The 24480-nt window shown below is 41.8% G+C and overlaps 1 protein-coding gene across 1 annotated transcript; it reads left to right on the top strand.

The window, feature by feature from the left end:
* Nucleotides 1–256: 256 nt before the first annotated feature.
* LGALSL (galectin like) lies at nucleotides 257–5763 on the top strand. Its single transcript, XM_081265059.1, has 5 exons — nucleotides 257–388; nucleotides 1184–1255; nucleotides 1407–1495; nucleotides 2142–2319; nucleotides 4321–5763. Exons 1-5 carry the CDS (start codon nucleotides 353–355, stop codon nucleotides 4462–4464), a joined length of 519 nt encoding a protein of 172 aa, XP_081121185.1. The 5' UTR covers nucleotides 257–352; the 3' UTR covers nucleotides 4465–5763.
* The last annotated feature ends 18717 nt before the right edge of the window (nucleotides 5764–24480 follow it).

The following is a 24480-nucleotide window of genomic DNA, read 5'->3' as shown; positions in this document are numbered from 1 at the left end:
CGCGGCCCTCGCCACCTTTCTTTCTTCGGCACCGGCACCGGCAACTGCAGCAGCGCCAACCGCGACTCGTCAGCCGCAGTCCAGGTCCCAACAGCAGCGGCCACCTTAGACCTCCTGGCCCGTGCCGCCTCTCCCTCCCCTCCCCCTCCTCTCGGGCCCTGCCTGCCGGGTCGGCGCCGGGCCCCCGGGCGTGCGCGCGCGCGCTCCCGCGAGTGTGTGCGCGCCCGCGCCAGCCTCGGACCCGCGCCCCCACTCAGCGCAGGACCGCCCCGGGATCCCCGCCCGCGCGCATCGTCCCGCGACCCCCGCTGCCTGGCCGCCAGCGGTGTACCCCACCGCGCCGTGCAAGAACATGGCGGGATCGGTGGCCGACAGTGATGCCGTGGTGGTGAGTGTGGCGGGGTGCACGCGAGGCGCCCCCTTCCCGCCGCCCCGCATGCCGCTGCCGCCTGCTCCAGCCGGAGCTGGGGCGGATAGAAGCTGCAGGCCCAGCCCCGCGTCCCCCGCGTGGGAAGGCGGCCGGGTACCTGTTAGCAGGAGCCGGCCGTGCACCCCGGCTAAAAGGAGCTTTCCCGGACCGAGAGCGCTGGACTGGGGGAGGGTTTGGGGGAGATCGCAGGGTTGAGGTGCCCGACAGCCGGTTCGGTGTCTGTACAACCGCCGACCAGGTGTGTGCACTTTTGCACGTGTGAGTGTCCACGAGGGTGAGTGTGTCGGGGAGCGCGCCCCGCGACCGGCTCCAGACGTCCCGGGGATTCCCCCTTGAAAATGGGTCCTCGCCCCCGGGCTCCAGAGACAAGTTGAGCACTGCCACTCCACTTCAGCCACGTCCCCGAGGACAGGCCTGCCAGACAGCGGTTCCAAAAACGTTTGTGGTTGGAGAGGGCCTGCCCTTCCCCTGCACTAGGTTCTGGCTCCCTGGTGGGCCCCGACCTTGAATTTGATCTGGATTTGAAGGGGTCTGGGGATGTTTGGAGTCTTAGCTACCGGACGGAAAGGATGGGTTTTGTTCTGAGGGTTTATGCGGTTATTAATGGGCTATAAAGAGGCATCATCTGCAGACACTGCTTGTGTGTCTATGGAGGACTGCTGGATTCTGCTAGATTTCTGTAGGTGCCCCCACCCCCATCTTCTAAGAAAAAAAGGGTCCATGGAAAGCCAATCTATATGCTTCTATTTTTAGAAACTAGATGATGGGCATTTAAACAACTCCTTGGGCTCTCCAGTTCAAGCAGACGTGTACTTCCCACGACTGGTAAATGGTTTTGTTCTGTTTTCAGTGTCTCTGCCTGTACCCCCTTCCTTTCTTAATTGCATTTTCTATGAAGTCAGGTTCTCAGGAACTGAGGGCTTGGCTCTTCTCTAACAGCCTGTAAAGTTCCTGTTTCTCCTCTCCTCCTTTGCAGATAGTTCCATTTTGTGGGCACATTAAAGGTGGCATGAGACCAGGAAAGAAGGTGTTAGTGATGGGCATTGTAGATCTCAACCCAGAAAGGTAAGTCAAGACAGAGTCCTTTTCACCAGCAGAACTATCAGGCAGTGGCAGGGCCCTGCCCACTCCTGTTGTGGTTTAGTTTCCTCTTCTTCCTCTCCTTGTGGACAGTGTTGCTAGTTGGGAGTGCCAAGAAAGTACCATGTTCCCATGAAAAGAATGTGTATGAATCCCAGCCATCATTTCTCCAGACAGCTATTTATATCAGAGATGATAAATATAGACCCACATTTTCTCTTTGACCCTTAGAAAGGCCAAAGGATTTTTCCCCCTTTTTTATGGTTTTGAAACATGGTGCTTGGAGCAAGAACTATTGGTATAAATAAGAACCAAACTTGACAAGATATTATTTCCCCTAGTCAACTTCTGGGACTGTTTTTGAGAATTCTGATGGATTAATACACTGATGTGTGAGTGGCTTGGGGTATTTAGTATTTGATTTTTGTAATTTCAGTCATCCACCAAAGTTTTCTCCAGAGTCTACTTTAGGTAACAAAATTAATTGGTTTGAGTGTAGTCTTTCTTCACCATAGTCTAATCTCTTATGAAAAGAGTAGTTGCCCATTAAAAACAGACAAACCCAGAGGAGGAGAACTTGGATCATTTTATAATATCCAGCCCCAAATAAATGAAACCACTTTGTTTTCAGCTTTGCTATCAGCTTGACCTGCGGTGACTCCGAAGATCCTCCTGCTGATGTGGCAATTGAACTCAAAGCTGTGTTCACAGACCGACAGCTACTTAGAAATTCTTGTATATCTGGAGAAAGGGGTGAAGAACAATCAGCCATCCCTTACTTTCCATTCATCCCAGACCAGCCATTCAGGGTAAGTATCTCAAGCGCCTTAGCTACAACCACTGGCAGGGTGGTGGTGTTCTAATCTCATGTTTGCCAAGAATATTGAAGTAGCCAGAATTTCTGCATGTCCAGGAAATTTGTCACCCGATGGTTAAAAAAAAAAAAAAAAAAAAAAAAAAAAAAAAAATATATATATATATATATATATATATATATATATATATATATAGAAAAAGGAAAAGAAAAGGAATCAAGAGCTCTGTTTGCTGATATAAATTAATGCTCCCAGAGTAGCACTTGGATGTCTCTGTTCAGCCCATATATTTAGTTATTACACCCATATTTACATACTCAGATTATTAAGGAAAAAAACCTACTACTACACTTAGCTACTATGGTAAGTATTAATTTAGCAAATACTTTTGTATATAGTACCCAATATAGTGTTAGGCATATAATAAATACCTGCCCCCAAATATCTGATTAATACATATTAATAAGTATCCAGAATTTTCCTCATTTTTCCCTGAGCCTTTAAGTAGTTTGAAACCTTATTCATTAAGACATTTTAAAGAATTTGGTGGTTATCATTTTATGTTCTCTTGTTTCCTTTGCTAATGAGGCCATGTCCGTGTCCTTGTTTCCCCCTCTGCATTAATCAAGCCTCTGTCTATTTCATGGTCACAGGCTGTGTGGCTGACAGATTTCTTCCCTTGGGCCTGGAAGAATATAGATTTGCTCCCCACTATATAGTGGGCAGGAAACACAACCCAAACTTGCCACCTAATCAAGCAGCATTAGCAGCACCTTCCTCTAGAAAGGATAATGCCAAATAAGAGATGCATGTCAGTAATGTGGAGAAAAGGACTTGGTGCAGTGATGAAGTTCCTTCATCAGATCTTGTTCACACACATCCCAATAATGGCAGCTTCATTAAAAACTCCCATTTGCCTGATCAACCTTTAATATGTTGCTCTTCATCTAAAATTTTTCAAAGGCTTTATAGTCTGGGTGAGAAATAAGAAGACAGGACTTTCATATCTGTGATAGAATTAAAATCATTGCCTTTCTAATCCTAGACTGGGGAAGGCACTCCACCCTCTTCTGTAGGATGGTTATGTCCTCTTAGGCTCCTCTTGATTGTTATAAGTTTCCTAATGATGAATCTTCACACTCATGAGTATGATCAACCAGAACTTCTAGTAGGGATATAATGCTCCCCAACAACAAAATTAAAGTGAAATAGGCCCTTCTTGGTAATACAAGTTTAATAATAATATGAATTAAATGTGACTAATATCACATATGGAGTCTCCCCTTGCATGGTGAATACCAGAGCTTTTAATAAATACATCATAGCACAGAACCAATAATTAAACTTATGGCGAATTACTTATGTTAAGAAAAACGAGAAGACAAAGCTTTTACCATGTGGAATTTGTATTTCTGTTTGGCTTACAAAGCTTTGTTAATTACACATTGTAGGTAATTACTATATAACCTTCTCTCTGCTTTAGTGTTACCATGTTTGAGTGTCTAGACTATTATTACATGCTACTAAATGGGTACCAGTTTGGCCTTATGAGGGGCTCCTCTAAAAGTGGGTTTGGGGGATAGTAATGGAGACATTAAATGCCATGTAACTTAATCTATGCTAGTTACCAACTTCTGGGGTGCAGAGACAAATGTTGAAGCCTGAGCAATTTAAAATCTTTAAAGGATATTGAATAGTGAAGTGTAGTGGTTCTCAAAGTATGTTCCCTGTTTCAGCCTTATCACTGTTACCTTGGAAATTGGTAGAAATGTCAATTTTTAGGCCTCACCCTAGTCCTTCTGAATTGGGAATTTGGAGAGTGAAGGCCTACAATTTGTTCTAACTAACCCCCTCTATGGTTCCTTCCAATACATTCTGATATTTGAGAATCACTGAAGATGTTGCCTTTTTTTTCTCCAAAGTAAAGTTATGTTTGTCTTCCCTTGCAGGCTTTGTTGAAATTGTGAATTCAGATTATTACTTTGTTTCTTCCAGGTGGAAATTCTTTGTGAGCACCCACGTTTCAGAGTGTTTGTGGATGGACATCAACTCTTTGATTTTTACCATCGCATTCAAACGTTATCTGCGATTGACACCATAAAGATTAATGGGGACCTCCAGATCACCAAACTTGGCTGACAGCATTTAAACCACTTCTATTTCAAATAGGATCAGGTGCCACAACCATATGACTGTCGGTCTGGAATAAATGTCCCAGCAAGATCTGGAGACTTACAAAGAAAACAAAAGGCAAGCTTCACTGTCTCTTCTTTCTGTGCAGTTTAAGCCCAAAATGACAACTTCAACTATGGTTTGCCCATAGGAAGAAAGCTGTCGGACAAAGACACCGAGCCATTATTCCCAAAACGAAGTAATACATGTATGCTGGATTTATTCAGACAAAACTAAAATGGATTTGTGATGATTTGTGATTGGATAGCAAATTATTTGTCATTTCAAAGCAAGGTGATGTTTAGAAACAAAGTGCTAAAGACATCAAAAACAACAACGGTACACCGAAATCAACACTTTTCTGCACTGAAGTAGAATTGTGTAGCACAACCAACATTTTAGTCAGGGTATTTACATAGAATGTAGGTTGCTCAAGATTTATTATTTTTTCTTTCTTCCTTTTTTTGCACAGCATAATGTCAGTTCAGATTTTTGAAGCTTTCTTGTAGTTATTTATTTATATTCAATGTATGTACTAGAGAATGAGCAATATCTCAAGAACAGCGAATTATGAACTTTTGAATGTACAAATATCTTGGGTCTGAGAGGGGAAATTATGTATTACAATCATAAAACAGGTGAATTTATATCTTAAAGAGTTGGGCTGTATCCTCCATACTCCTGAACATAGGATCTCTTAATATAAATTGTCATAAGTGCTTTTGGGAAAAAAATTTGCAACATTTCGATAAAATTGCTATTCATGTTGTCGATTATTATGTAAAATTCTATTTATATTGCTTTTTTCTCCTAACTCTTTTTCTCCTAACTGAATTAGCACACTATTGGCTTCCTTAAGACTAATTAAATACTTCTCCCTAGCTTTACATAATAGCTCATTAAGTTATTAAATTCATTGAAGATACAAGAGAGGGGGATTGCATAGATAATTTTTGAATGATTATTACATAAACTTTTAGAAGTATATGAAAATGATTTTGGAATGTAGTGTAAAGCAGACAAATGGCCCTGAATGACCTACTTGGAAATAATTTATGTCAACTTAAGCTGTTAGCTCATTATATAACTTTTCTTATATGACCCTCACCAGTATCCCAAAGCAATGCCTTTGGAGCTTCAGAGTAGAAGATGCTTCCTACTGTGTTGGCTCTGTGGCTGGGAGGAGCTAGTGACTTGGAGGAGATAGTAGGATAAGATGGAATCCAGATTAGGAAAGGATCCAGTTAGTTTATCTGAAAGGTTAACTCCCAGGACTCCAGGTCTTTGAGTCCAGCCAATACTGTGAGTGCTTCCAGTGAAGCCTTAGGAGTTGCCCTTCGCTTGCAAAACTGATCAAGCCGGGGAGCAGCTCCAGCAGGAGGCTGCAGACTGCAGATGCCACCACAGGGCCAGGGATGGTTGGATGCTGGACTTCACAAGGTGCATTGGCTCTGGAGAGAAGGACCCTTGGCATTGCTTTGGCCAGGTAGTGGGGGAAGAAAGGGGTGCTGGGGCGGGGGTGTATTTATATATAATTTAGGTTTTGTTTGTACAGCATACTGCGTCTTGTTATGACACGTCCTTGTCCCGCTTGGCTTTTGAGTTTTTTTTTTTTTTACACGACATGCAGAGGCACGGAAGTGGCTATGTCATTTTTCACGTGCCGAAAAGGTAGACAGTGTTTCAGTACCAAAGTCTAAGATAAACAAAGCAAACTAAAATCGTGAATTTTTATAAGTGATATATTTGGATTCTTCTCAACTTTGAAACTGTTTAGCACAGTTCTATGGTGTTATAGAAGATATTTTATCCAACAACACTGGCTGCACATTAAAAAGCTTTATGTACCAGCTGACTTAGCCATATTCAGCCAGGAGAGCTGTTCAGTGGCTCCAGGTATTTTCAAGCCTTTGATTAACTTCTCATGGCTTATAAAGCCACTTTTAAGGAGTATCTATAGAGAGACTTAGAGGGCACCCTGAAATATTTTTGTAGGGATTTTGATCCAACTTAAGCTGGACGATCCCAGGGGAGGATGCTTTTGAGTGGTCAACTTTTCCTACCCACTGCATAATTCAGCAGAAACCAGAGGAGCAGGGAGTATAACTGATTAGAAGTGGCTGTGTTCTCTCTGCCTATCAGCTAACTCGTTAGCAACCAAGCCCTTAGGCAGCTTAGTGTGAAAATGCTGTTAACCCTTCCTTTTCCTATGAGGTCAGTGGGAACCTCTTGGGTAAGTCTACTGGGATTAATCTCAGTGATGTGATGATTTGATTTAGGTATAGCTAAATGAGTACAGGGCTAATCCCTCCGTCCTAATGGTTAGTTGGAAACTGGAACATGTTCACACCCTCTCCTCGGCCTGTGAGGTCTAAGGTGGGAATTTCAGGATTGAAAGTGCAATTTAAAGCTTCACAGGAAAGTATTTGCGTATGTAAGGAGTTATTTCTGACCAGAGCCCTAGTTTTGCAATAACCCAAACCAAGGAATAACAATCAGACTCTGGGGAAATAAAAGGCAGGCTTTAGACAATCTGTTTCTGCAGCAAAATTAGAGTGAATGTGTATATCTACTTAAAACCTAATGGAAGTGATTTCTGCTCTCTGGGTGGTCCCAGAATTGTTTTTAAATTATTTTTATAAATTTTGAAACCCCATTTCAAATCTTACCAGCCTCAGTTCAGACCCTCCTAAGAGATCACTCTTAGGATTGATGATTTATTTGCTAAATGGCAAGTCTTTCCATTTGTCTTTAAAAGAAAATATCCAAAAAGAGGGCATGAGCCCTGTTGCCTGGAGAGAAGCAGCCTTGGCATTTTCCAGCATTAAGGTAGGAAAAATGTTCCTATGATGACATATTTTCAAAGAAACACTTTCTTATTTACTGCGTGGTGTAAAATGTTGCTATATGTATTGTTACATTATGTCACTGCTGAAAGTTATTTGCACTATAATAAAGGAGTTTTCTACAAAATGTTTTCCAGTTTATTACATGCTGCATTTGGTCCCAGTTAAATCGCACTTAGCACTTAGCTTAGACCCTGAGGTGCAGCACCCCTCTCTTTCACACACACACACACACACACACACTCCAAACCACTTTGTCTTGTGTTTCTCACATTGATTAAAGAAGAGAAAGTGACTCAGGGGCCCCCAGAGCCTGAATGAGCTTATATTGTGGATTCAGTGGGTGCTTATTTTTTTATTTATTTATGTTTTGCAGTACTAGAGATTGAACCTAGGAGTACTCTGCTACTTAGCTTCTCTCTCTCTCTCTCTCTCTCTCTCTCTCCTAAGACAGGGTCTTGATAAGTAGTTTCGGGCCTGACTAGATTGCTGAGGCTGGCCTCAAACTTGCAATCTCCTGCCTCTATCTCCTGACGCTCTGGAATTATATGCATGTGCCTATGCACCCAGCAGTGAGTTCTTTCTTTTACTTTTTTTAAAAATTTTTAATTGATTTTTTAAAAAATAAATGACAGCAGAATGCATTACAATTCTTATTACACATACAGCACAATTTTTCATATCTGGTTGTATACAAAGTATGTTCACATCAATTCATGTCTTCATACATGTACTTTCTAAAAACAATTTACATGCAGTAAATTTACTTATGTTAGTGGATAGTTCTAGGTATTTTAACACATTGAGAATGTAACTCCCATTTTATCAGGAAACAGAATCATTGCATCATTCCCCCCAATTCTTTTGTGCTATCCCTTTGTAGTTAAATTCATCTCCCACCTTCTAACTTTGATCAGGCAACTAAGGAATTATTCTCCCACCCTATAGTTTTTAATTTTCCTGAATGTTATAAAAAATAGTCACATATTTGTAACTTCTTGAGGTTGGCTTTTAATTTGCATAATGCATTTGCAATAGTGCATAAGTGCATATGCATTGATGTAATATGTGTCAATAGTTTTTCATTTATATTGCTGTGTAGTATTCCCTTGGGTAGATGTGCCACCATTTCTTTATCTTTTCACCTGTTGAAGGATACAGAAAGTTCTTAATATAATACATCATTAAATATAGTCTTAGCACAGTATATATGGATATAAAATAGCAGGATTGTATTTTCCTTGCCTTCTCTTTCCTGTGGTTTGAATGATTATAGAAGAAATTTGATCCTTTGGCTATGCAATCTACAAACAAAAGAAGATGATTTATAGAAGTTTGCCTAGCTTCAGTTATTCAGTTATCAATAGATGACAGAGACATGCTGAATCTAGGTTCCTATTTGTCTTAATTAGTTTTATTAGTACCTCCCCCCCTTTTTTTTTTCTTTTTTCCTTTCTTTAAAGGTGGTAGAGCTATGAGGCTGGTTTGCTGCTTTCTATGACACAGCTTTTGTGGTTCAGTGCAGGCAAGGAGAGGCCTGTTAAGGTGAAGACAATTTGCTAAGACTGTTCAGAAGAGATAGGAGAGCTCCCCCTTCCCCCACAACCCAGCTAAGAAGGTATTTTGGAGGATATGACATTATAGTTGTTTTATGATAGCATTTTGAATTAGATGGTCTGGAAGAGATTCATAATTAGAGCCTCTGAGTGCCACAAACCCTGAGGGCCTTCGTTCATTCAACAGGTATTTATTGAGCTGTGTGGATGGCTGTTCTAGGCTCTCAGATCTATCAATGAGTAAAAATACAAAGGACTGGTGGTTTTAAATTTCAGTGTGCTTAAGAATCACCCATAAAAACCTGCTTACAAGTCAAAAGTTCAAGTCTGGCATGGTGACACATGCCTATAATCCCAGTGACTTGGAAGGCTGAGGCAGGAGGATAGTAAGTTCAAGGCCAGCCTCAGCAATTTAGTGTAGGCCCTGTCTCAAAAAATAAAAAGTCTGGGGATATAGTTCAGTGGTAAAGTGACCCTGGGTTCAATCCCCAATTCAAAATTAAAAAATAGAGAGGAGAGAGAGAGGGAGGGAGAGAGAGAGACAGACAGACCGACTGACCCCTGGGAGATTCTATTTCAGTAGACCTGGAGTAGGGCCCAGGAGTTTATGTTTTAAGAAGCCTCCTGGATGTAGATGGTCTTGCATTTCATAAAAGCACCTCTGACAGTAGAAACTCTGAACAGTTGCTGAATCAAACTGTGGGGGTGCCTGGGCCTTGAGATTCTAATGTGTGGATGTTGTTTTGTGAAAACTGTTTTTCAACACAGGGGCATCCTGCCCTGCAACTGTCATTAAGCAGTACAAATGTGTGTCCTTGTCCCTGACTTAACTTTCTCTCTCCCTGGCTCTTGCCTCTACCTCTAAGATACACTGTAGCCAAATAAGTTTACCTTAAACAACTCTTGTAAAATCCTCCTGTTTGGTTTAGGACCTAGGCAGGGCTCTGACACCATTTTAATAGTGAATGCTCCTAGAAAGACTCAGATTATGGGGGAGGTCTATCTTCCTTCTCAGTAAGCATTTCTGTTGGTTATTCAATGGAGAATCTCCAGGATGCGGCCCAATTCTCCTATAAAGCAGATCCACATAGTGATTTATAGCTTACAAAGAGGCCAGTGCAAGTAGCAGTGGCCCAGGTGAGTGTTCATGGCACTTTGGAAATGAATTTAAAGTCTTCCTTTTATTAATCTTTTTTTTTTAATGCAACTGAGTATGCATACAATGCTGCAAGTTTGCCTCTCGCCCCTGGCGTCCTGATCACCATGTTAATTTCACAATTTTTCCTTAAAAAAAGAGAGGGCCTCCTGCATGAGACAGAACTATCTTGCGAAACATATACTTCATAATTAATTAAAATGGGTGTATCTAAGGTGCCGAAACAATACCAACCTAGAGAGCAGGGGAAGAAATAGGCACCAACGCTTTCTCTCGCTTTGATACACCCTTCCATCTCTCCAGAGAAGAGGGTGAGGAGGTGAGCAAACAGAGGGTAAGGAGCCTGATAGGGCAACACAGATGGTCCCTCAATAATAGACCCTGGGAAGAGACTAGCCAGCCACAGACTGTGGAAATAATGTGGAGTTTTGGAGCCTTCCAAGCTTCTATGAGTCAGAATGATAACACAAGGCTAATAACCCAGCACCTCCCTTTCTGTCAGTACTCTGTCATTAATTCTTTTTCTGTTTTTGTTTCTGAGTTGGGGAATCTCACTATGTTTCCCAGGCCCATCTTGCGATCTTGAATTTCAGTGATCCTCCTGCCTCAGCCTCCCCAGTAGCTGGGACTACAGGCATGCCACCATACCGAGGTATCACTAACTCTAAAATGACACACGCCAATAATAGAAACTTACTTAAACAGTGATTCTGGGAAGAAAAGGAAGTGGAGGGTCAGTCTGTGGTGAGGACAGGGAACTGGGAACCCCTTGCCTGTGTCCCCTGGTTTTGTGGAGTGTGCTTTACACCTCCAGCCTTCCTGAACCTCCTGTGGGTTCAAGGATTGCAGTGGCACCATGACATGTCTGGAAAGCCAGAGGCAACGACAATTTGTACAGCAATAAAATGTTTCTTACAGCTGATAAAGCCAGAGCTTAAAATAATCATGTCAGCTAGGCGCGGTGATGCACGCCTATAATCCCAGCGGCTCAGGAGGCTGAGGCAGAAAGATTGAGAGCTCAAAGCCAGTCTTAGTGACTTAACAAGGTGCTAAGCAACTCAGTATTTTATTTATTGGTAAATAAAATACAGAATAGGTCTGGGAATGGGGCTCAGTGGTTAAGTGCCCCTGAGTTCAATCCCCAGTACTCTCCCCCCAAAATGAAAAATAAGATAAAATAATATTGACACCGATATCTATAATAATACTCCTCCAGTATTATGAATAAAATGGTATAAAAAGTGCTAATCCTCAAGACTTCTAATTCATCAGAATATGTTTTTCATATAAGTTCATTGGAGTCTTATGTAAAATCTACCCCAAATTAGGCAATATTTAGAATGGTGTTTGTAAAATAAACTTTGGGAATTTTTTAAACTCTGGATTATTACAGTTTTTCCAATATTAGAAAGCAGAGGTTTCTTTTAATGCAATTAATGACCTTTTTCTCAGCATAAAATGACATTTAATGTTATAATAGAAAGTGAACAAGGAAGATATGCACAAAATGATGAAGAACTGCTTGAAAAAAAACTATTTTTTAAAGATGGAAATCTTCATGGAATAGTGTGGTCTGTTAAGATTCTAATTAACTTTCATTTATCACACATTTTTTAAAAGTCATCAAGTTAAAAAGAAAGTCATACACACTATGGAGCACAAAATCAGCCTTTTATTTAAGGACATTGGAAATAGGCCTGTTCTCATACGACTTAGTAAAGTCAGATGTAGGGTTACCTCACAGATTTGTTTAGGACACCTAACATTCTCTTTGCATTTGTAAATGATATAAATTCCTGACTTGGGGCTCTCCTTGGAATCCTCAATAACTTCAAAGTGATGTAAATGATTGTAAAAAATTCAGTCTCCTAAGTTGAAAGGGCAAATACTGGCCTTTTATATAGTTTGAGCTTTTAAAGTATGTCTGTATAATTAATTCATGTCCACAGTTCCTCTCTCTTATAAGAGAATAACTTATAACTGATGTTAATTAAGCTGGATATGAAAGGCACACTTCTATAAGAAGGCACCATATTAGACACTGTAGATTTTTTTTAAAATGATAAAAGACATATACCATCTGCCCTTGGAGAATTTTACTTGACTGGAAAGACAGAATGAGTGCATATAAAGTGTATGTAAAGATAAATGTCCATAAATACTTAGAGCCAGACTGGGCAGAACATCACTTGCGACAGGAGTCTTGGTATGTCACAGCTTGCTGTTTGCTGGGGTGATCTTGGAAGTTGTCTAGGTCTGGAGGAGCTCGGCTGGGCTTCCAGGGACTTTAATGTCCTTTGTGTTTTTGTGGTCACAAAATTCACCAGGACCTACAAACTTCAGGTTTGATCTGTGGGGCAAGGCGTATTCCCTAAAGCTCCGTGTAGAGTTGAATTTCTGGCCTCTCCAAGAAAGAGTTTAGGAGGATCTCTCTCTCTCTCTCTCTCTCTCTCTCTCTCTCTCTCTCTCTCTCTGTGTGTGTGTGTGTGTGTGTGTGTGTGTGTGTGTGTGTGTGTGTTTAATTACAAAACACATAGGTCTAGCTGAAGAGAAGACCTTTCTTTTTAGTAAGCCCTGAGCAAAGAAAAGGCCACTTGAGAGACTGAGGAATCATACAGTAAATGCATTTAACATATTCAAATTTCAGCTGCACACATTTGGCATCAAACCACAAAACAAAACAAAATATGCTGTACATAGATAAAGAACCACTTGAATCCTGGTTGGGGATGTGGCTCAGTGGTAGAACACTCCCCTAATGCATGTGAGGCCCTGGGTTTAATCCTCAACACCATATAAGAATAAATAAGTAAAATAAAGTCATTGTGTCCATCTACAACTAAATAAATTTAAAAAAAAAAAAAAAGAACCACTTGAATCCTGTGGGCAGTTCCACCTGCCATCCCATGGTAAGATCCTATAATCTAAGAATGGGGACATGATTCAAATGTGCCTTTGGTTGCTCTTGTGACCTGGGTGTCACACAGTTTATTCCTCTGACTCCCTGTGGTGTTATGGAAGGGTTTTAAGGCATCATTAGTATTTTGTATGCATTGCCTCTAACTACAAACCAAATCCTTCATCTGGTGCTTAAACCAAAAAAAGAGAAAGAAAAAAAAAAAGATCTGTTTCAATGCTGGATGAAAAATGTAGTACTAGAGTGAAATCTAGTCTCCAAAATGACCCCTTTCTTTTTGGAGGAGGTGGGGTACCAGGGATTGAATTCAGGGGCACTCAACCACGACCACTAAGCCACATCCCCAGCCCTATTTTTTTTTTTTTTTGTATTTTATTTAGAGAACAGGTCTCACTGAATTGTTAAGTGCCTTGCTTTTGCTAAGCCAGGCTTTGAACTTATGATACTCCTGCTTCAGTCTCCAGAGCCCCTGAGATTACAAGCATGCCCCACCACACTGGCCCTGAAATGACCCCTTTCTAAGAGATGCCTCCAAGGAATATGGACATTAAGCTATTTTTCCTTTATATATACACTAACTTTGCCTTATATTTACCATACATATGCTGACTTTTGTACTTAACCCATGGACAACAAAGACTTCCAGTTTATTCTGAGTGAATAATTTTCTTGTTAATATACTATAACCAGTTCCTTGATAGCTCCATGAGCTCTGGTTCTAGACACAGCCTTGTCCAAAAAAAACATTTTGTATTAATGGAAAAGTTTCTATAATCTTCACTGTGGCTATTGGTCACTTAAAATGTGGCTAGTGTGATGAAGGAACTGAATTTTCCATTTTATTTCATTTAAATTAATTTAAATTTTAAATGGCCATATGTGGTTAGTGGTGATCCTATTGGATAGTGCAGGTGCTGATCATGAGGGCTGCTGAGCTTATGTTTTAGTCTAGACCCTCTGATGATATTGGAGCAGCAGAAGTTCCTATTTAAACATAAGCCAAATTTGCCCTCAATTTTGGGGGAAGTGTAGGTACTTTCTAAAGGCTAGTGGAGATCTGTGTATACAGAATCAGATGCTTCTGGAAAGAAGTCATTATAAGTCCTTAGGGCAGTTGGTATCAGAAAGAAGGGCAAGCTCAAAAAGGAAAAAGCAACTGCAATTTCAAACTCAACAGAGTCACACCTGAATTTTACAAGGGATGACCTCCAGCCATTGCCCCTCTGTGAAGCCCACTTCCCATAGCACTGAAGGATAAAGCAGAAGCAGCTTAGGCAGTAATCAGCACCCAGGTGTGCCTCCAGCCAGCACCTCATGAGCATCTCCTAAGTGCCAGGTAAGGTGCTAGGTGCCAGCAGTCTTATTGGCAGCTGCTGCAGCACCTACCTGGGTCTCTGTCATCAGCAACCTCTGCACAGCTGTCAGCATACTGAGGCCACCGCAGAGCATCCAGAGCATAGCTGTCCATTGGGAATTGCAGGAATGATCAGAAACATTTATTTATTTTTATGACTAGCACTCTTTACTTTTATGTGTTTGTCTAAACCATAAGTGGCTGGTGTCCTGTGAACAACCTTAGGTTTACCTGAAGCCAAACTTAAAGAAAAATGGAGTGCTTTGCTAAAAAGCTAACCTACTCCAGAAAGCATTAGGTAGCAAGAAATTTTACTGACCATTTGGAAAGAAAAACATTTATCACTCACTCCCCCAAAAATAAGGAAATAAATTTTTTTTCTCCCCCCAAGTCCCTCTGTAGTCTTTAGCCCCTCCCACACCTTCTCTATGCAGCTTCTACCCATCTTCCAATTCCCTTCCTTTCCAGAACTCTTAGGCTTGTACAAGACCTCCCAGGATTATTGTTGTTGTTCTTTTGGTACTGGGAATTGAACTCAGGGGCACTTGACCACTGAGCCACATCCCCAGGCCTATTTTGTATTTTATTTAGAGACAGGGTCTTACTGACTTGCTCAGCACATCACTGTTGCTGAGGTTGGCTTTGAACTCCAGCTTCTCCTGCCTCAGCCTCCTAAGCAGTTGGGATTGTAGACATGTGACCCTGAGTGGGGCTATTGTAGTTTTTTAAGCGTTCATCTAGCAAAAGTCATTTCCTCCACCAGGGAGAGTCTGACCCCAAGAAAAGTAAGATTTTTGTATCATTTCATTGGCTAATTTCTTTAACACCCTGCCTCATTTCCAAAAGTACTCAGGGCAGCAAAAAGTGTCAATATCAGCAGAAGTAAGAAGAAAAATGTTAGGTACCTCTTATGCTTTCTATTCTCAAAACTCAGGTTTAGTTTCTCCTCTTCAACTTCCCCAACAGATTTATTCTAAAGACATTGCCCCTTCCCTCTCAATGTTCTCTTGTTTGTGTGTTGCCTTGCTTAAGGTCCATCTCTGCCAAGAGATAATAATTTCCATCAGGTACCATACTAGTTTTGTCCACTACTGCATCCTGAGCACCCAGCATGGTGCTAGAGACATTAAAAAAATCAATAAATATTTTGGGGGAAGGAAGGAATGAATGAATGGTAGCCAATTCCAAAAATTTAGATGCTTCAAATAATAAGATCCACACCATTTCTGTAGGTCAGGAATGTGAGGGCAGCTTAGCTGGTGGGTCTATGATGTTACAGTGAAATTGTTGCCCAGGACTGCAGCCATCTGAGGTTTATCTGGGAATAAAGGGTCCACTGCCAACATGGCTCCCTGACATGGTTATTTGGCCTCATAGACTTCTCCATAGTGTTGTTTCAGTGTCTTCACAATATGGCAGCTGGGTTCCCCCATAGAGACTGACCCAAGAGTAAGCAAAGTAGAAACTGTAATGTCTTTTTTGATCTATCCTCAAAAGACACACTTCCAGGATATCCCATCATCTACCCAGGTCAGCCCTATCCAATGTGAAAGGGAACCACACAAAAGTGAATACCAGGATTTGGGGATCACTGGGGGTCACTACCACAAATGATCAATGCTTGATACATCCTTTATAAATCCTCAAAATTATCCAAAGTTCTAGAGTTCCTTGCCAAAGAAATGTTGTTTATGACCATTATGCTTCCCTAGTATAACCTCCACACTGCTGTTGCCTGGGAAATTTGTGTTCCCTATAGAGCGTCTTTCCTCTGAATCTCATACATCCAGATCCTCAGAGTAAACTATAACAGAGAAAGCACAGAAACCCCAGGAATCCCTAAAGAATCAAATATAGCAAATTTCTGGTTTATAAAAAACTGACAAAAATTTAAAATAATAGGTAGAGAATAGAAAATTGTTTCCTACTGGAAACCACAAATAAAGTACTCATTTTTTTCAGACTAGAGAAAAATATAAATACTCCCAAGAAATGTGTAAATCTTTCTTATTTATCTTCACTTTTGATGTTTTATTATTTCACCATAATTGAACAGAAAGAGTGGGGTGGGGGGATTTATTGCTAGAATAAACCAAAGGTCTCAAACTCAAAGCCTACAAGGGGTCAACAGGCAACATCAATGAGTGAAATGAGCCAGGTGAGCAGCTGCCACCTCCATCTAGCCCTTGTCACCATGAAAGAATATAAGGCATTTATTGCCAGTTTTTGCATTTGTAAAAAAATAAAAACCAATATACTAAATGTTACAAGTAAGTGAAAAGACTTCTAACTCTGTAGATCAACATGGGCCTGGAACCTGGATCTGGCCAGCAAGCTGCCATTTGACAACCTCTCCCATGGATTAAACAGCAGATGGAGAGTGACTACACATCTGATTGGGTGCTGGCTGCTGCTTGGGGAAAGGAGGGAGGAGTTTTTGAGAGAGCTACTCCGCCTTTGGGTTCTTCAACCCACAGTCTTTTATTCTCCTTCCCACAGGTATTCTCTGCTTATCCTTGGAAAGCCCTGAGACAATTATGTCAAGGGTGGGTAAGAGAGGCTGGCAGCCTACTGGGGCATAGAAGCTGAAAGAAACAATGTACTAAAGCACTCTGTTTGGGGTTCTTCCTCTGTTATCTGGCAACATTTTTTGAGAGGAGTCAGTGTCTCTGAGTGCAAAGGGTCATGTGGCCTCCTTGGATTAGTTTTGACCAGTTTGAGCCTCATTTTCTCATCTGTGATAGGGAGTTGCAAAAATCTTCTTTAGGGACTGGAGACATAACTCAGTTGGTTGAGTGCATGCCTTGCAGGCACAAATCCCTGGATTTAATCCCAGCACCATACACACACAAAAAAAATCTCCTTTAGATTATTTTAAGGGTAAGAAGTTCTCAAGGTACTTAGCACAGTGCTTGGTACACAGAGAGCTCAGTAAGCATCCCTTGGGATTTTATCTGATATTTTGTATTCTTCCACCCCACCACCACCCTGTGCTGGCATTGAACTCAGGGCCTTGAGTATGTGAGGCAAGCACACTCCCACTGAGCTACATCCCCAGCTCTCTCACATCTTATATTCTGGACTGTACTTTTCAGTTCATAGGCTCTCCTGTTGCAGATGAGAAAAACAAGAAAGCTTAGGTGACACGTGTGCTATGACTTTGTTACTCACTACTTGTTGGGACCCTGGGCAGGGCTCTGGATGAGTGGCCCAAGGTGGCACTGATCTCTGTGGGCTCCCTCGGGGCAATGAGTGGTGAGCTGGGACTCTGATTATTGTCTTGGCTGATTCTACATGGGAGGCTCATGTGCCTGGCCCACCTCCTAGTGATGGTTAGAAGGGATTAATTAGTGGCTGAGAAAATAGCAGTGACAGGGAATCCTTATCCCAATAAGCCACCCGAGTGCATCCAGCAGATAGAACCAGATGGAAAACAACCACTTAGGCCTTAATGAGCTGATTCATCTGTAATTCTGGGGAGACCCAAGAGTCTTGCTAATTATCCCATTTTTGTTTTGTTGTTGTGGTGATTTGAACTTTTGGGGTTTTTTGCTTTATTTTGTTTTATGTTAGTTTATTTCAGGTTTTCCTCACTGGACAGACTCCTTCTCTGATTGAGCTTGTCTCAGTCACATCCTCCTTTCTGGTAGATTTGAAGTCACTTGCAAATGCAAGATTATGGGATGGTATTTGTATTTGCCTCATTTCAAGTTCTCCTTAATTCACTATAATGACTTTCATCTTTACCCAAAGAGCACACTTTTTAAAAAATTAATTCTAGAACCTATTAAAACCTATCCAGGGCTCCAGAGGGGAAACGGGCTGGATTTTCTCTTTTCTACAAGTAACTCCCTAGTTGAGCAATGAACAAAGCACAAGAGCCTTTTTTAGGTCATGAGGGTGGAAAATTGTGTCCTGTCACAAGCTTTTATGAAAACTGGGTATGTGAGACATTATCTGCTGCTCCATCATGAATGTAAAATTGAAAGTTGTTCAGTGTTCACACTGCAATAGGTTCAAAGTACACACCACCTCACCCACCTCATGGCCTAAAGGAGGAAAGCTCCTACTTACATGCTAAATTTGTACAAGGGAGATGTTTGGATGCAGAAGATTACTTAATAGGCCAGCAAGTTCTGGGCAGCTGATTACATGGGTGGTGGACACCACAGAATCATGCTCCAACATATCACCTCCTACCTTATGCAAAAAATGTTGTTCCCACCAGTATGGTGACACTCCAGAGAAGAAGCCCTGTCTCTGGAAGGCACCTGTGAAGAATGCACGGAAAGTATCTGGAAGAGCAACATATTGGCCCTGAGGGACTAGGACATGAGCCAGGTCTAAAGTGAAGGAGAGAACTGGCAGGAAGCATAGAGTTCATCCTAGAGGCGACTTACTATTGCCATCTTACGGATGAGAAAGCTGAGGCCCAAGGAGTTGAAGCCAACTGCTTAAAATCACAGCTTGCTAAAAGTAGATGTCCAGATGGAATCCAAATCTCCCGCTTCCTAGGCCAAGACTCTTTGAGGGGAAAAACTAGGAGGAGAAGGAAGCAGCATGAGAAGCTAGGGTTAGAGGAGAGGGTCCAAGATCACTGAAGTGGAGTTGGGTGTTCCAAATATATCCCTTATTTTCCAAATACTATCCTAATTTACAGAATAGTGAAGATGACCCCCTAAGAAATTGAATATTACTTCAAGAGTAAGGAAAACAGATCCAGACAGAGAAGAACCCTATTCCGTTTAGTTAGATGCCCTACAAAAGAGAAGAACTGAGATGAAGCACTTGCCGGCAAACATGGAAGCTTATGCAAATACAAAAGTCTGCTGGAAGCATCTAGACGGTTCTGCTCCATAGAGATGTTTCCAGCCATTCATTGAAAGAGAATAGAGATAGTCTTATTTGTGGTATCTAAGAATGCCATAACTATCCTAAGGCAGGTGCCAAGTGTCCATTTTGCCAGGTATACTCACTGCCCACCCTGCAAAAAAGCACCAGCTTGAAGGGGTTGCTTATTTGTGGGACCTGAGATTCTCCACGTTGTGAATACAGGTTGTTCATCTGTATGAAATGGGGAAGGGAAATTTTTCCTAAGGTACCTTCTAAGTTAGGTTGGCAAATAGGACTATGGATCCTGAAAGGGTATGGGGTGGAATAATGAGGAGGATGTGGGGTGCTGGTCTCTAAGTTTCCCTAAGTCCAACAGGGCTCCTACTCAAACCCTGAATAGAGCCCAGAGCAGTCCATGTTGGAGAAAGGCAGCACATGTATTTGTCCCCATGGTGGGCAGGAGGCCAAATAGCAGTGCCCACTGCAGAGCCACACCTGTGCATCTACATGTCACCAAGGCTAAGAAGAACAGAATTATGTGGATTCTGCCAGTCTACATAATTTCTACTGGGCATCTATCTCTTTGAACTATGTGACATTTGTCCTCACAGCCAGATCTTCCAGTTTCTGGGCCTCTCTTTGCCACCCAATCCCAGAAGATGAGCGTTTCACTTTCCAATAATGATGTGGGAGTGAAAAGGTAATAGGCACCAAGGCCAAGTGTAACTTAGGTCTTGAGGGGGAAAGGTGCTAAGAATGGTCCAGCTCTGCTACTAGAAACTTTCTCTCCACCTCCCCGCCCCACTGGCTTCTCCACCCACTGCCCTTTAGATGCAGTCACATGCCCTGAATCTGTGACTTATGTCACAGATGTGCTACTTCATGTCCTTCTCCAGCTGGGCAAAGTTGTGCTACTTTATGTCCTTCTCCAGCTGGGCAAAGTTCATTATGCTCACCCAAAGGTCCATCCAGGCAGGTGGCATCGCCATCATCTGCACCAGTCACACGGGCAGGAAGCATTTCATAAATGGGCCTGAAGTGTATACCATCGGGTCAGTTTACTTCTATGATATGGTTATGTTGAAGATTGAATAGGCACCAATGGAGAGGAAGAGAATATTCATTACAGGGCAGTGGAAAGACCTAATGATAAACTGATTTCCAATTTTAAAACTGCCACTTACCATTTGTGGGACCTAGGATAATGCATATCTGTTATTAACAGTTTCTGTGGCCTCATCTATAAAATTAGCAGCCTGGATTTGGGGCATTGTGAATGTACTTTAAGATGCAGCCTCTTGCCATCAGGCACAATAAATTTTGGTTCTCAATTCATTTTTTCAGTTATTGATAGAGAGTCAGTCATCCAGAGATTTGGCCCAAGCAAGACAGGACCCTCTCATCCCCAAACAGGAAGAATCCAAGCAACAACCTTCTGTGGTCATCAGACTCACCCTGAATCTCACTTGGAATAAGTTCTTCTACAGCCATTCTATCATGTGACCCTAACCTCAAAAGGGCCCAGTTCTGTGATAAACATTATTAAAAAGTCACTCTGCTTGTCAAACAATACATTGAGAGCTTTAGAAAGTGCAGACACTGAGAATTTCTTTCTCCTGTTCCTTGTCTGAACTGCAAAGGGCAGCTCATGGTTCTAAAAGGCTATTCTAGATCAAAACCTTCCTGACAGGCTTCCCATGTACCTGCCAGCACGCCACCTCCTGAAGCACTAAGATGGCAGGCAGGAGTCTCACCTGGACATGAAGAACTGACGAGCTTCCTAAAAGCATTTGATATAGGAGAAGAGAAACTTAAAAAAAAAATCACACCTTTGAAAATAAGAATTCTCCAGCAGTGTAGTTAGAAGTGTGCATTGGTACAGCCTTGCTGACAGGCCATTTGGCAAAATGCATCAAAAGCATTAAAAATGCATGTGCCATTTGAGCCAGCAATTCCATTTCTAGGAACTTCCCCTATGAAAATAGTCTGATATGCTCAAGGATTGAAATGCCAAGGAATTCATCATGGCCCCGTTTAGAACAGGGAAAAAACTAGAAACCACCTAAAAGAAGAGAGTAGCTTCAATAAATTAGTGTGATCATAAGACGGAATCCTAGGCTGCCACTACAATGATGTTCCCAGAATATTATAAAGGGGGGTGGGGTGGGGGCAGAAATTAAAAAAAGAAGGAAGCAAGGAAGGAAACAAAATTGTATGTACAATAAAATTATGTGGGGGTGGGACTGCAAATTGGTGCAACCACCATGGAAAGCAGTATGGGGATTCCTCAAAAACTTGGAATGGAACCACCATTTGATCCAGTTATCCCACTCCTTGGCATATACCCAAAGGACTTAAAATCTGCATATTACAGTAATGCAGCCATGTCAATATTTATAACAGCTCAATTCACAGTAGCTGAGCTATGGAACCAACCTTGATGAATGGATAAAGAAATGTGATATATATATATATACACAATGGAATATTACTCAGCCTTAGAGAATGGAATTATGGCTCTTGCTGGCAAGTGGATGGAGCTGGAGGATATCATGCTAAGTGAAATACGCCGATCCCAAAGAACCAAAGTCCAAATGTTTTCTCTGATTGGCAGATGCTAATTCACAATAAGGGAGGTGGGCTAGAGAAGAATAGAGGTACTTTGGATTAGATAGAGAGTAGTGAAGGGAGGGGAGAGAGTATGCCAATAGGAAGGATAGCAGAATGAATTGGACATTATTACCCTATGGCATGTATGTCTACATGACTGGTTTAATTCTACATCATGTAAAACCAGAAGAATGAGAAGTTATACTCCATTTATGTATGATGTGTCAAAATGAACTCTACTGTCATCTATAACTAATTAGAACAAATTAAAAAATAATAAAATTATTTGGGGAGGACAAGTTTGCAACTACTGAGTCATACCAGCAGCCATGTATTTTGTTTTGTTTTGGTTTAGTTTGGTTTGTGGTGTTGGGGAGTGAACCCAGGGCCTCATACATGCTAAGCCATTGCCCTATCACTAATTCTGCATCCCCAGCTCAAAACTTTTTATGAAACTGTATGAAGGCTATATTTTAAGAGGTGGTGTGTAGGAATCTTATTGTCTTTCTTTTTTCTTCTCCATCCTTCCTTTTACTGCAGGAAATTGAATTCATATGAATTAATTCAATCTTTCAACAAATATTTATAGAGTAACCTCTGGGTAGTGTGTGCTGTGCTAGGTCAGTTCTGAGCAAAAAGATTCCTGTCCCGTAGAACTTTTCAGTCTAATGTTGCACATTCAATTCAACTGGTTTCTCCAGCATACCACTGAGGTATTTTTCAGGCTCCAGTCCAGGAAGGTAAGTTATAATAGAAACTTTCAAATAGTTCTAGTCCTCAAACTACCTTACTAGTGCTAAAAACCCATGGATCTCCTGACTCTCTTTTCCTCAAACCAGTCCTTCTTGCCATGGCAAATCAAGAAAAATCTTTGGTAGGGAAAGCCCGGCCTTGATAGTGATGGCTAACCTTTTATTAGATACCAAATGCAATTGCAGATTATGCTGGAAACAAGGATGCCTGTCATGAGGGATGGAGCAACTGGATGAAGAGGCAGGGTAGATGCTGAATAATCCTGGCTGATAAAGTTTGAGTAACTTTCAGGAACCCACTAAGCTCTCTGTGCCACCACATGTTCCTTATGCAAGAGAGAGAGAGAGAGAGAGACAGACAGAGACAGAGAGAGAGAGAGAGAGAGAGAGAATAACATCTACCTTCAAAGGATGCTACTTGTATGAAATGAGGAAACAATGTCTGCCTACCCCCACTCAAAATGACCATTTTATGAGCCCCCCTCGTCCCAAGAGGTGTCTCTGCAGCCATGTTCCTATGCTATGATTATGACTCCTTGGCTGCAGCCAATTGGACCAGGAGCAGATATGAGCCTCACGCAAGGCTAATCAGGCTTCTTCTCCTCAGATTTCAGAATGAGCACCGGAGACTGAGTGAGGTTCAGTCTGGTGTTATGAACAGAAGAAATTAAAAACCTTGTTTGCTGATTTGCTGGGCATGACCATTATATTAGTCAGCTGATTACGTTACTACAACAAAATTCCTGAGACAGGATACTTATGAATAGAAAGAAGTTTCTTTAGCTTACAGTTTTGGAAGTTCAAAGGCATAGAACTAAAACTGGCTCAGTTGTTGGTTGCATCACCTCATGGTGATGGTAATGGCAGGAATGCATGCAGAAGCAGGAGATTACACCTCAAACCAAAAAGCAGAGCGGTCTTAGCGGATCAAACTCAGGCTTTTAAACCGCCCCTCCCCATCTCTCTTCCTTCCGAGGGCACACCTCCAAAGATCTAAGGACCTCCCACTAGGTCCCCCTCCCAAAGGACCTCCCAACAGCACTATCCTGGGACCAAATGTTTAATCACAATGGATATTTGGAGCGACACAAACCATATTAAAACCATAGCAGCCATTTTTTGGTAGAAAAAGCTGGATTACAAAAGAACAGAGGCACTGGCTGAGACAGGCAGTGCTGAAAGAGTTGGTGTCCCTGGGTGGCAAGCCCAGCCCAGCCCAGCCAGCTCTCAGGCTGAGCTACATTCTTATCTTCAAGACTTGGAGAAGGCCTCTATCTTTGCATCATAAATTCCCCAATTTTACATAACCTAATTTAGTCTCTGTTTTCATAACTTGTTAACACAAAAGGACTGGGCTGGATGCAAACTTCACGGATCAGCCAAAGCCTTTATTCAGAAATGGAATCAAACCTCTGATGGACCCACTTACCTGGTAGAAAGTAAGCCACCGGCCAAAGGGGGAGTCTGGGCTTATGGAGGTTAACCTGAGAGGTGACTTAATTAATGACCATGCCAGTTGGGGCACTCAGGAATTTACTTTTGTTTTTTTTACTGGGCAATGGAGGGTCTGGGATCAGCAGTCAATATCTGGGATTTGTTTTTACTCCGCAAGATGGAGAGTTGGGGTCAGCAGCCAGCATCTGGAAAGGATTTATTGTGGGAGAGATCAATGCTTAAGTCTCTTCCCAGAGAGTCTCATTCTAAGTTTGATGGACACCAACTCCCCAGGACTTGTTTTGTCACCGGGAAAGAATGTATTAGGAAAGGATCAATGCTATCAATGTGGGTTTCCTTTTCACTCCCTTTTCCCAGGCCACACTATTTGGGGGTTTGTCATTTTCCATATCTAATATGACTAAACAGTCCTAATGCTTTTGTGAAAATGAAGTGGACCAATTCCCCACCCCCACTGTGCAACTAAGGATTGAACCCAGGGGAACTTAACCACTAAACCACATC

Source organism: Spermophilus citellus, assembly GCF_964194105.1.
Source record: "Spermophilus citellus genome assembly, chromosome: 13".
NCBI classification, from domain to species: Eukaryota; Metazoa; Chordata; class Mammalia; order Rodentia; family Sciuridae; genus Spermophilus; species Spermophilus citellus.
This window is presented reverse-complemented; position numbering and strand designations above follow the sequence as displayed.